At 49.4% G+C, this 11,760-nt stretch overlaps 1 protein-coding gene across 2 annotated transcripts; it reads right to left on the reverse strand.

The window, feature by feature from the left end:
- Positions 1-39: 39 nt before the first annotated feature.
- On the reverse strand, positions 40-11,117 carry PORCN (porcupine O-acyltransferase). 2 transcript variants are annotated; one of them, XM_069943152.1, is made up of 15 exons: positions 10,996-11,117; positions 10,740-10,915; positions 7,480-7,672; positions 7,208-7,251; positions 6,947-7,128; positions 5,642-5,772; positions 5,022-5,039; positions 3,984-3,998; positions 3,546-3,671; positions 2,633-2,733; positions 2,315-2,391; positions 2,134-2,197; positions 1,064-1,149; positions 762-872; positions 40-491 (listed from the first exon to the last, which is right to left on the reverse strand). In XM_069943152.1, the coding sequence occupies exons 2-15, from the start codon at positions 10,873-10,875 to the stop codon at positions 390-392; spliced, it is 1,386 nt and encodes a 461-aa protein (XP_069799253.1). In that variant the 5' UTR covers positions 10,876-10,915; positions 10,996-11,117; the 3' UTR covers positions 40-389. The 2 variants fall into 2 exon arrangements, with proteins under 2 accessions (XP_069799253.1, XP_069799255.1); XM_069943154.1 differs by lacking the exons at positions 3,984-3,998; positions 5,022-5,039 and having other exon boundaries at positions 10,996-11,111.
- Between the last annotated feature and the right edge of the window lie 643 nt (positions 11,118-11,760).

Here is an 11,760-nt window from a genome sequence, read left to right on the forward strand (position 1 = left end):
GATGGCATCACTTTATGGGTCATACACATGGTGACACAATCCTTACAAAATAACTTTATTCATAGAATCGGGGCAGATAGAGAGGTTATAACCTATTGTCCATGACTCTCCTGTAGGCAGAGGAGACGTCCAGCCTATCCCAGAGGAAACAATGTGTATATGATGATGTGCGACAGATAGCCCGCATGGTACATAGAGCCAGCTGTTCCTCCTAGAGGTGGCATCTATCTCCAGCTGCTGGCAGGACACCCCTGTCCACTCTCCGACCCCTAGGTACCAGCTGTAAACGCTCCAGCTCTCCTCTGCTCAGAAACACTGAATGGCAGAATTTGGTCACACCGTGATGGTGGAGGCAGATGGCGCTAGTGAGTCTTGGAGAGTTCTTCCCTTCAGCCAATTAGGCGATAGAACACCCAGCAGCCAAATGTGAGCCAATGGCCGGCCCAGCTCAGCTCGGACCACTTGTTAATGGTGTGTGCCATCCCATAGCCCTGGACAACAAGAATACAAAATATCACACACAAGAAAGGTAAAGGATTGCCACCCAGCTCTCCCAGTCTCCTGCACATAAATGGTTATAGGATTACAGGGTCTATCAATGCATCATTAGACAGAGGTCTAGAAAATAAACACGTGGAGAGGGGATGACGTCTAATCTTGGGGTAATCCCTTTCATAGAGGGCGCCATGTAAGTGACACCTAGTGGACAATTTATTAAAGACATCATTTTGCTTTTAGTGCTTATTCTCGTGGCGCTTTACCTCTTCCTCGCTGCTTTCCTCTGAATCCGTATCGAATAAAGAGCCCAGGTACGTCAGCTGAAATATTGCCATGACCCCGAATAGGGCGTTCAGCAGGAACACAATGACGCCCTGTGAATAAAGGGAATAAAAGTCACTGCTGGATAGAGTATCTTACAGGTCACATAAGAAGCTCAACGGTGGTGGTGGTGGTGGGGGGTGGGGGGGGGGGGGGGTGGAGATGTATCGTTTTTGTGCAAAAAAACCTAATTGCACCTAATGGCAGGAAAAGAGTGTAGCGCTGTATGTGCTCGCATTCTTACCTTCTTATTGCGGTGGGCACAGGACGGAGAACACTTCTTGGACAGGATGCAGGCACTGAAGACTTCAGCCAATCTCTTTCGCAGCACTGATATAGAAGACAGTGGTATAAGATGAGGAGGAGATAAAGCAACATCAATAAGGAAAACATGGCAGCTCCAGGTTTTAAATATCTGTAGGTGAAGGTACAATTGGGACGAAGAGTCCTCTGGAGCTCCATACAGGAGCTCCAATAGTAAATGTGGGAGACGATAGGACACTTCTTAAAGGGGAACTCTGGTTAATAAAGATTTAACCCTGTCCAATCCCCACCCATAATCTAAGCTTGTGTGTAATAGGTTTCTATTACACAAATTGGGCCGTTTGTCTGCAGCACATCCTGAAGCTGCTGAAAATCCTCACTGCCTGCTCCACTCATCTGTCCTCCCCCTCCCTTCTGAGACAGAGGTCACATGATCTGTCTCTTCTGTTGCCAGGCAAGCTGTAACACCTTATCTGTAACCCTGCCTATCACTGACGTCACACACTGATCCCCTGGCCAAGAAGTGGGGAAACAACAGCGTCTCAACAGAAGCAGATGGAGCCAGTGATGGGCAGATACTACAAGACAGGTGTGGGTACCGGGCAGTTGGTTCCTGGGAGATGTAGTTTCCTGGCCGGGTGTAATGATAAAACTGGGATCATTTGTAAAAGTTTGCATTTGGGCCTTGGCGCAGACAAGTAGACAAATGGGAAAGGTGTAAAACAATGGGTGTGGAGTTTACTTTATTTTTTATGGGATCACTGGAGTTTCCCTTTAAGACAACCAAGCTTAGTGTTCCCCAACAGACATAGCAAAACCTCAAGTCATAAGAGCTACAGGCAGAGAAACACTGAGCCAGATCAACCTACACAAGGCTGGATCCATGTGTAATAGGCAACAGAGTCACAGTGGTCACCCCCCCCCGCCTCCCAGGATAAAATATTACTAGACAACACCCCCTGCTAAGGGAGAGGCGACCACACAAAGTGACATGAATGGTCATGGGGGGGGGGGACGGGGGACTTTCAGTAGAAGACACAGAAGACTTACCATGTTCTACATAAGTGATAAAACCCAGAGATAGAAGTACAGCTGCCAGGTGGAAGCTAAGACCCTGAAATAACACAGAAGACACGTATACAAACTGATAGAGGCGTATATATGTGTGTGTGTATATATATATGTATATTGAAATCATACACAGTACAGTATACATAATGATGACACTCACATGAAGCAAAGCACTGGCAGCGTACGTTACAATGATGGCGTGGAAAGTGCCGAGCTTCAGAGCGTTCTTGAACACATCTGGTGAGAAGATTTGGAAAAGTTAGTAATGAATGAGAGACTCTTATGAAGCCATGTCCTAAGGTTGAGTGGTGTGTCTGGTATCAGCTCCTCCCTACGGGAACATGGCTGTATGTGCTGTAGGCGAGATGCTCTGCAGGAATTCTACAGGTTCTCAACCCTTAGAAGTAAATCTTCCACTCCCCCCATAAGAATACAGCTCCCATCTTAACACTATGGCTGGAGGCAGAAATCATCTTACATGTATGCAGCCATCGAGACATGGGCAGGTTCCAGCTTGTGACCACATCCACCATGGAACGAGGAATCTCCACATTCAGTGGGCGAGAAACTGAGAGATCCCTAAGCGGAAACAAGGAGAAACATGATATAAGGGGACACCCCACAGCCATAAAAGTAAAAGGAAGGTAATATAAAGGGACACCCTACTGCTATAGAGGCAGAAGGAAGATGATATAAGGGGACACCCCACAGCCATAGAGGTAGAAGGGAGATGATATAAAGGGATACCCCACAACCATAGAGGTAGAAGGAAGGTGATATAAAGGAACACCCTACCGCTATAGAGGCAGAAGGAAGATGATATAAGGGGACACCCCACAGCCATAGAGGTAGAAGGAAGATGATATTAGGGGACACCCCACAGCCATTGAGGTAGAAGGAAGATGATATAAGGGGATACCCTAGTGCTATAGAGGCAGAAGGAAGATGATATAAGGGGATACCCCACAACCATAGAGGTAGAAGGAAGATGATATAAGGGGACACCCCACAGCCATAGAGGTAAAAGGAAGGTGATATAAAGGGACACCCTAGTGCTATAGAGGCAGAAGGAAGATGATATAAGGGGACACCCCACAGCCATAGAGGTAGAAGGAAGATGATATAAGGGGACACCCCACAGCCATAGAGGTAAAAGGAAGGTGATATAAAGGGACACCCTAGTGCTATAGAGGCAGAAGGAAGATGATATAAGGGGACACCCCACAGCCATAGAGGTAGAAGGAAGATGATATAAGGGGATACCCCACAACCATAGAGGTAGAAGGAAGATGATATAAGGGGATACCCCACAACCATAGAGGTAGATGATGATATAAAGGGACACCCCACAGCCATTGGGGTAGAAGAGCAGAGAACACATGTGTACTCACCAGTGAACGTGATCCTTCTCCTCTGTGAACCCCGCACCGGACAGGACTGTGGTCACCTCAGACAAGAACCCCACAAAATAGTTACTGAAATGGAAGGAGGATGTGTTCTCGTAGGCCCGCAGCCATCTATAGAGAGGACAGCAGAATATCAGCAGTGAGAGAGACCCCTCATCCTCCTATCACTGCACATACAGCATATAGTGGATGACACCACCGACAGCCTCTAGTATGGTTTGGTGCTCGCGATATTTGCCATTACAGTGCGGATTCTATATTATTTCCCGCTCCAGCACTGGTGTAAGGCTCCACCCACTTGTCATATCTACCTATTCTACACATCAGGTACACATGGTCATGTGACAACGGACAATCGTCCAATCATAACCAACTGTTATGTGGAATTACTTATTTTATACATAAAAAAAAGACACCACTCACCGCACGACAAGCCCCCTGCCGCAGAGAGAAGAGGAAAGCAAGATCAATACACAAGACAAAAGACGTCAGGAGGCGAGTGTGGTCAATGTGGATGAGTGGTCGGGGGATTATAATGGAGAACTGATGGGTTAAGGATGTCAGGGTATATAAATAGGGTGACATTGTACGTATGAGGCTGAATTCACACATGGCAGATTTCCTGTAAATGTTTCTGCTGCTCTATATCCACCTGGAGGGGAATGTGGACGGGGCAGGAAAACCACAGAAACATCTGCCGCGTGTGAATTCTCACTGACTGTCTGTGACTCTATGAAAAGAAAATCTCAGCAAGACAAACCCAGTATAAAATACACCAAATGTATATAATCCACCCAGTATATAATACACCTAATGTGTATAATCAACCCAGTATATAATACACCCTATATACAAGCCACCCAGTATATAATCCACCCAGTATATGATACACCCTACATATTATACACCCAGTATATAATACACCCTACATATTATACACCCAGTATATAATACACCCTATATACAAGCCACCCAGTATATAATCCACACAGTATATGATACACCCTACATATTATACACCCAGTATATAATACACCCTATATACAAGCCACCCAGTATATAATCCACACAGTATATGATACACCCTACATATTATACACCCAGTATATGATACACCCTATATACAAGCCACCCAGTATATAATCCACACAGTATATGATACATCCTACATATTATACACCCAGTATATAACACAAATATTGTATATAACACACCCAGTATATAACACAAATATTGTATATAACACACCCAGTATATAATACACCCAGATATTCAGGACGGACTCTATTCTTTCCCTTTATAGTCCTGTTTGTGTCTGTGCTGGTTGTGTATTGCTGTGCACAGTCCGGATGACTTATTAGCACTATGAGGGGCGGCCGCTGCACTGTACAGCAGGTTTAATAAATCTGATCTAAGAAGACAGGATGGATGGAGATGTCAGGTGAGTGGATGCAGGAATACCTGGCTTTACGTTTCTTACTGGAGGATCCAAGACAGCAAAAAAGAAGAATAAAGACAAGTGCTGAGAATCAGGGTAAGGACAGGGCAACCCCACCTATCAGCTCCATACAACCCCCGGCTCCTGCCCACCGATCAGCTCCATACAACCCCCGGCCCCTCCCCACAGATCAGCACCACCCACCCCAGGCCCCTCCCCACAGATCAGCTTCACCCACCCCAGGCCCCTCCCCACAGATCAGCTTCACCCACCCCAGGCCCCTCCCCACAGATCAGCTTCACCCACCCCAGGCCCCTCCCCACAGATCAGCTCCACCCACCCCAGGCCCCTCCCCACAGATCAGCTCACCCACCCCAGGCCCCTCCCCACAGATCAGCTCCACCCACCCCAGGCCCCTCCCCACAGATCAGCTCCACCCACCCCAGGCCCCTCCCCACAGATCAGCTTCACCCACCCCAGGCCCCTCCCAATAGATCAGCTCCACCCACCCAAGGCCCCTCCCCATAGATCAGCTCCACCCACCCAAGGCCCCTCCCCACAGATCAGCTCCACCCACCCCCCTGGGCCCTTTAATTTACAAAGAACCTGGAAAATCTATGTAATGTTGCCTCTCTGTACTCACTTCCTGAGCAGCCGGTCTCCATAAATAGGGATGAAGTACGGGAAGAGGTATGGAGAAATGCAGGTGGACACCAGGAGACACAATATGCAGAGGATCAAACTGCGGCCGACCCGCCGGAACCAGCTGAAAGTCTATGAGAGAGAAAGAGAGAGAGACAGAGAGGAGTGAGAGAGAGACAGACAGACAGAGAGACAGAGAGCAAGAAAGAGTGTATGAGACTGCCCTGGACGGCTGAGACACTGACATTCAGAAAATACTACATATGGGCATGTGCACAATAAGGAATTCTCGCGGATTCTGCTGCAAAATACGCACGGAATTCCGCCTATTAAATGCGACACTGCTCCTTTCTATAAAGCAAAATGGGAATTCTGTCTGTCTGTGCACACAGGGGAAATTCCCGTCCGGATTCTGCACGAAGAATGACCACTCTTTGGCCCCGTTCACACTAAGCAAGAACAGCGGAACTCCGCAGCGGACCTCTCCCCCGCGGAATCCCGCTGTGCTCAGTGTCTTACCGTGAGTGAAGGAAAGGGCGCGCGTGTCGTCTGCCGTCTCTCTCCACTCAGGAAAATTACATGTCATTTCTTTGAGCTGAGAGCGGCAGCGGAGGAGCGCGCCCCCTCTCATTCACTCATGCAGCACACTGAGCATGGCGGGATTCCGTGGTGGAGCGCTCTGCCGCAGAATTCCAACGTTCTTGCTTAGTGTTAACGGGGCCTTTGGGCAGATTCTGCTAGAGTAATCCTATAAGTTAATGGGGCTTAAATTCTGCTTGAATTCCGCCTGAGCTGAATAGGTGAGGAAATTCAAGCAGAAAACTTCCCTTTAAATTCCTGGAGAATTGCTCAGTGTGCACATACCCTACAGGGAAAAGATCATGGTTCCTTTGTCCTGCAGTATCAGGCTGGGGACGACATGAGGTATCAGATGATGCACACTAAACTCCATGGGTTCCATCAAATTCAATAGATTCCTCCAGAAAGTGCTGGGCACCAATAGGTATATAATATGTAGTATAATAATGACTAATAAGGAGCCTACAAGGGGGCTGATAAAGCATACAACCCTGTGCAATACACAAATCTACCACTGATGAGATGGGGGCGCAATGGTTAACATTACACTGGACTGGTTTCTCCAACCTGTGTCTCTCCGGCTGCTGCAGAACTACAACTCCCTTCATGTCATTCAGTAACAGCCGGGGAGGTCGGGGGCAGAAGTGACTGCAAGCTGAGGAATCCCTGCATTCTATCCATCATTCTCCGCTCCCCCCCATCACCAACCCTTCCATATAATTCTCACCAGTTTCCGTCCATTCACGGCCTCCAGGTAACTGGTGAAACTTATCCAAGGGCCGAAGATGACGGTGCCCACAAAGTAGACGTATCCCATGAACTCCACAGGGGATGGAATGGAGCGCACAATGCCGTGGTCCACATCGAAGCCCAGAGACACGGCCTTCATGGCCACGATCATCTGTGCCCCTACACGGAGGGAGGGAAGAAGAGAGAAGGTGAGCGGAGGCGACCATCATAGAGGCCAGAGAGAAGACGCCACACCAACCTCTCATCTTGTGCCAGCTGACCGTGTCCACCATGTGCATCTCCCTGCAAAAAGACGACCAATGAGTAAATAGGTGTCTGCGTGATCGCTGGGGCGGCACAGGTAGAGCGTGACCCCCGGGGGCAGTGACCACCATCACCGTCTATAGACCACACAGTCCAGAAGGAAGGTGCAGCTCTCCAGCAGGTCCCTCCTCCTCTTCCTTCTGGATTGCATGGCGTCTGTGTGTAGTGATGTGGCGGTATATTATAGGGTGTATAATGGCGGCTCACCCCATCAGGAGATATATGAGGATGGTGATGGACAGCAGGACCCCGCGATGCTGCGAGTGTCGGCACAGGAAGAGCACCAGGTAACACAGCAGGCTAAGGAGGACCACCCAGATCATCTGCAGCTGGAAGAAGTGGTAGAGGCAGAAGAAGCCCCCAGCGATGGTGAAGAGATGCTTCACGGGGGACGGGAGACCTGCGGAGAACAACAGTCAGGATGATAGATTACACAGTATATGGAAGCTATAGCGCCCCCTATATCACACATCTGATAGAGAGCACAGTATATGGAAGCTATAGCGCCCCCTACATCACACGTCTGATAGAGAGCACAGTATATAGAAGCTATAGCACCCCCTACATCACACGTCTGATAGAGTACACAGTATATGGAAGCTATAGCGCCCCCTACATCACACGTCTGATAGAGAGCACAGTATATGGAAGCTATAGCGCCCCCTATATCACACATATCATAGAGTACACCGTATGTACCTGGGATACAGGACTAGTCCTGTGATCTCTGTATGCACCCTGGACAAAGGACCCCACACGTGATCTCTGTATATACCCAGGATACAGGACCCCACACACGTGATCTCTGTATGTACCCAGGATACAGGACCCCACACACGTGATCTCTGTATGTACCTGGGATACAGGACCCCACTTGTGATCTCTGTATGTACCCGGGATACAGGACCCCACACGTGATCTCTGTATGTACCCAGGATACAGGACCCCACACGTGATCTCTGTATGTATCCGGGATACAGGACCCACACGTGATCTCTGTATGTACCTGGGATACAGGACCCCACACGTGATCTCTGTATGTACCTGGGATACAGGACCCCACACGTGATCTCTGTATATACCCGGGATACAGGACCCCACATGTGATCTCTGTATGTACCCGGGATACAGGACCCCACACGTGATCTCTGTATATACCCGGGATACAGGACCCCACACACGTGATCTCTGTACCCGGGATACAGGACCCCACACACGTGATCTCTGTACCCGGGATACAGGACCCCACACACATGTGATCTCTGTATGTATCCGGGATACAGGACCCCCACACACGTGATCTCTGTATGTACCCGGGATACAGGACCCCCACACACGTGATCTCTGTATGTACCCGGGATACAGGACCCCCACACATGTGATCTCTGTATGTACCCGGGATACAGGACCCCACACATGTGATCTCTGTATGTACCCGGGATACAGGACCACACACACGTGATCTCTGTATGTACCCGGGATACAGGACCCCCACACATGTGATCTCTGTATGTACCCGGGATACAGGACCCCACACATGTGATCTCTGTATGTACCCGGGATACAGGACCCCACACGTGATCTCTGTATGTACCTTGAATACAGGACCCCACACACGTGATCTCTGTACCCGGGATACAGGACCCCACACATGTGATCTCTGTACCCGGGATACAGGACCCCACACACGTGATCTCTGTACCCGGGATACAGGACCCCACACACGTGATCTCTGTATGTACCCGGGATACAGGACCCCACACGTGATCTCTGTATGTACCCGGGATACAGGACCCCACACGTGATCTCTGTATGTACCCGGGATACAGGACCCCACACGTGATCTCTGTATGTACCCGGGATACAGGACCCCACACACACGTGATCTCTGTACCCGGGATACAGGACCCCACACGTGATCTCTGTATGTACCTGGGATACAGGACCCCACACACGTGATCTCCCTATGTATCCGGGATACAGGACCCCACACGTGATCTCTGTATGTACCCGAGATACAGGACCCCACACACGTGATCTCTGTACCCGGGATACAGGACCACACACACGTGATCTCTGTATATATCCGGGATACAGGACCCCACACACGTGATCTCTGTATATACCCGGGATACAGGACCCCACACACGTGATCTCTGTATGTACCCGGGATACAGGACCCCACACACGTGATCTCTGTACCCGGGATACAGGACCCCACACACGTGATCTCTGTATATATCCGGGATACAGGACCCCACACACGTGATCTCTGTATGTACCCAGGATACAGGACCCCACACCCGTGATCTCTGTATGTACCCGGGATACAGGACCCCACACACGTGATCTCTGTATGTACCCGGGATACAGGACCCCACACACGTGATCTCTGTATATACCCGGGATACAGGACCCCACACACGTGATCTCTGTATATACCCGGGATACAGGACCCCACACACGTGATCTCTGTATGTACCCGGGATACAGGACCCCACACACGTGATCTCTGTATGTACCCGGGATACAGGACCCCACACACGTGATCTCTGTATATACCCGGGATACAGGACCCCACATGTGATCTCTGTATATACCCGGGATACAGGACCCCACACACGTGATCTCTGTATATACCCGGGATACAGGACCCCACACACGTGATCTCTGTATATACCCGGGATACAGGACCCCACATGTGATCTCTGTATATACCCGGGATACAGGACCCCACACACGTGATCTCTGTATGTACCCGGATACAGGACCCCCATACACGTGATCTCTGTATATACCCGGGATACAGGACCCCACATGTGATCTCTGTATGTATCCGGGATACAGGACCCCACACACACACACACGTGATCTCTGTACCCGGGATACAGGACCCCACACGTGATCTCTGTATGTACCCAGGATACAGGACCCCACACGTGATCTCTGTATGTACCCGGTATACAGGACCCCCACACATGTGATCTCTGTATGTACCTGGGATACAGGACCCCACACACGTGATCTCTGTATGTACCCGGGATACAGGACCCCACACACGTGATCTCTGTATATACCCAGGATACAGGACCCCACACACACGTGATCTCTGTATGTACCAGGATACAGGACCCCCATACACGTGATCTCTGTATATACCCGGGATACAGGACCCCCACACACGTGATCTCTGTATATACCCGGGATACAGGACCCCACACACGTGATCTCTGTATGTACCCAGGATACAGGACCCCACACGTGATCTCTGTATATACCCGGGATACAGGACCCCACACATGTGATCTCTGTATGTACCCGGGATACAGGACCCCACACATGTGATCTCTGTATATATCCGGGATACAGGACCCCACACACGTGATCTCTGTATATACCCGGGATACAGGACCCCACACACGTGATCTCTGTACCCGGGATACAGGACCCCACACACGTGATCTTACCGAACCTCCAGAGCAGCCGGCAGCCCAGACACATGAGGAGCAGCACCCAGATCTGCTCCAGCCCCTGCAGCGCGGTGGGGATGATGCAGCCATGGAGGAGCTGCTCGTAGAATTCTCGGCGGCTGAAGGCGGCCATGTCTGGTCCTTAGAATCTGGGGGTTCAGTGGTCCCGACCTCTAAACACAAAGGAAGATTCCATTACATTACAGGGATACAAGTCTATAGATACACAGAGACATGGGAGCACAGGCATTACCCAGCTGCTGCAGAACCTCCTCCTCCTCTATGTCATTCCTGCCTCCATCCTCTCCTCCGTACAGGGAGATGCTCCAATCAATAGTCCTCAAAAGGGACAAATGGGAGAGGAGTCTAGGGAAACCCACCAATCACAGCTCAAGCCAATCAAACAGCAGAGAACTGACCAATCACACCACAGGCTGTGAGACGACAGACCAATCACATACAGGGACGACGAATAACTATGCTTGTCACAGACCAGAGCAGCAGCAACCAACCAATCACAGGAGAGGACCCGACAGCTGGACCAATCAGAAAGCAGGAAATGCGAGACTCCAATCTGTCAAATCACTGAAGTGAATGACAGACAGATTGACCAATAAGATTGAGGAGGGGGCGGGATTAAGCGCGGGATAGACAATAATCAATAAAATGTCATTTCTATAGTCCGCAGCGCTGTTTTTTAGACTCAGAAAAGAGAGAAGTGAATTATAAACACAATGACGAGAGCGAAGTGTGCCGACTCCATTATAAAATGCGGCTTTTCCGAGTACTCTACTGGCACCTAATGGCAGAAATAAGTTACTACATGTGCCTTTACTATTACGTTTATAAATACTGCCATCTAGCGGCAAAAGTAATTTACTGCCCTTCAGACATACATTTCTTCCAATTCATAAATCTCTAGTGCCATCTGCTGTTAGCAATTAATCACTGCATATAAGCTCATATTTTACTGCCATCTAGTGTTGAAACTAAATTACTACAGGCATCTTTATTACAA

Source organism: Dendropsophus ebraccatus, chromosome 10 (genome assembly GCF_027789765.1).
Source record: "Dendropsophus ebraccatus isolate aDenEbr1 chromosome 10, aDenEbr1.pat, whole genome shotgun sequence".
In the NCBI taxonomy this organism is placed as follows: Eukaryota; Metazoa; Chordata; class Amphibia; order Anura; family Hylidae; genus Dendropsophus; species Dendropsophus ebraccatus.

What these genes read in the sequence shown, in the direction of transcription:
- PORCN (XM_069943152.1), bottom strand. Translation starts at nt 10,875, where the DNA reads ATGGCCGCCTTCAGCCGCCGAGAATTCTACGAGCAGCTCCTCCATGGC. An exon ending in CAGCTGGCACAAGATGAGAG is followed by an intron (nt 7,129 to 7,207) that starts GTTGGTGTGGCG and finishes CCCTCCGTGTAG; the next exon opens with GGGCACAGATGATCGTGGCC. An exon ending in TATCACTTATGTAGAACATG is followed by an intron (nt 1,150 to 2,133) that starts GTAAGTCTTCTG and finishes CTTCTATATCAG; the next exon opens with TGCTGCGAAAGAGATTGGCT.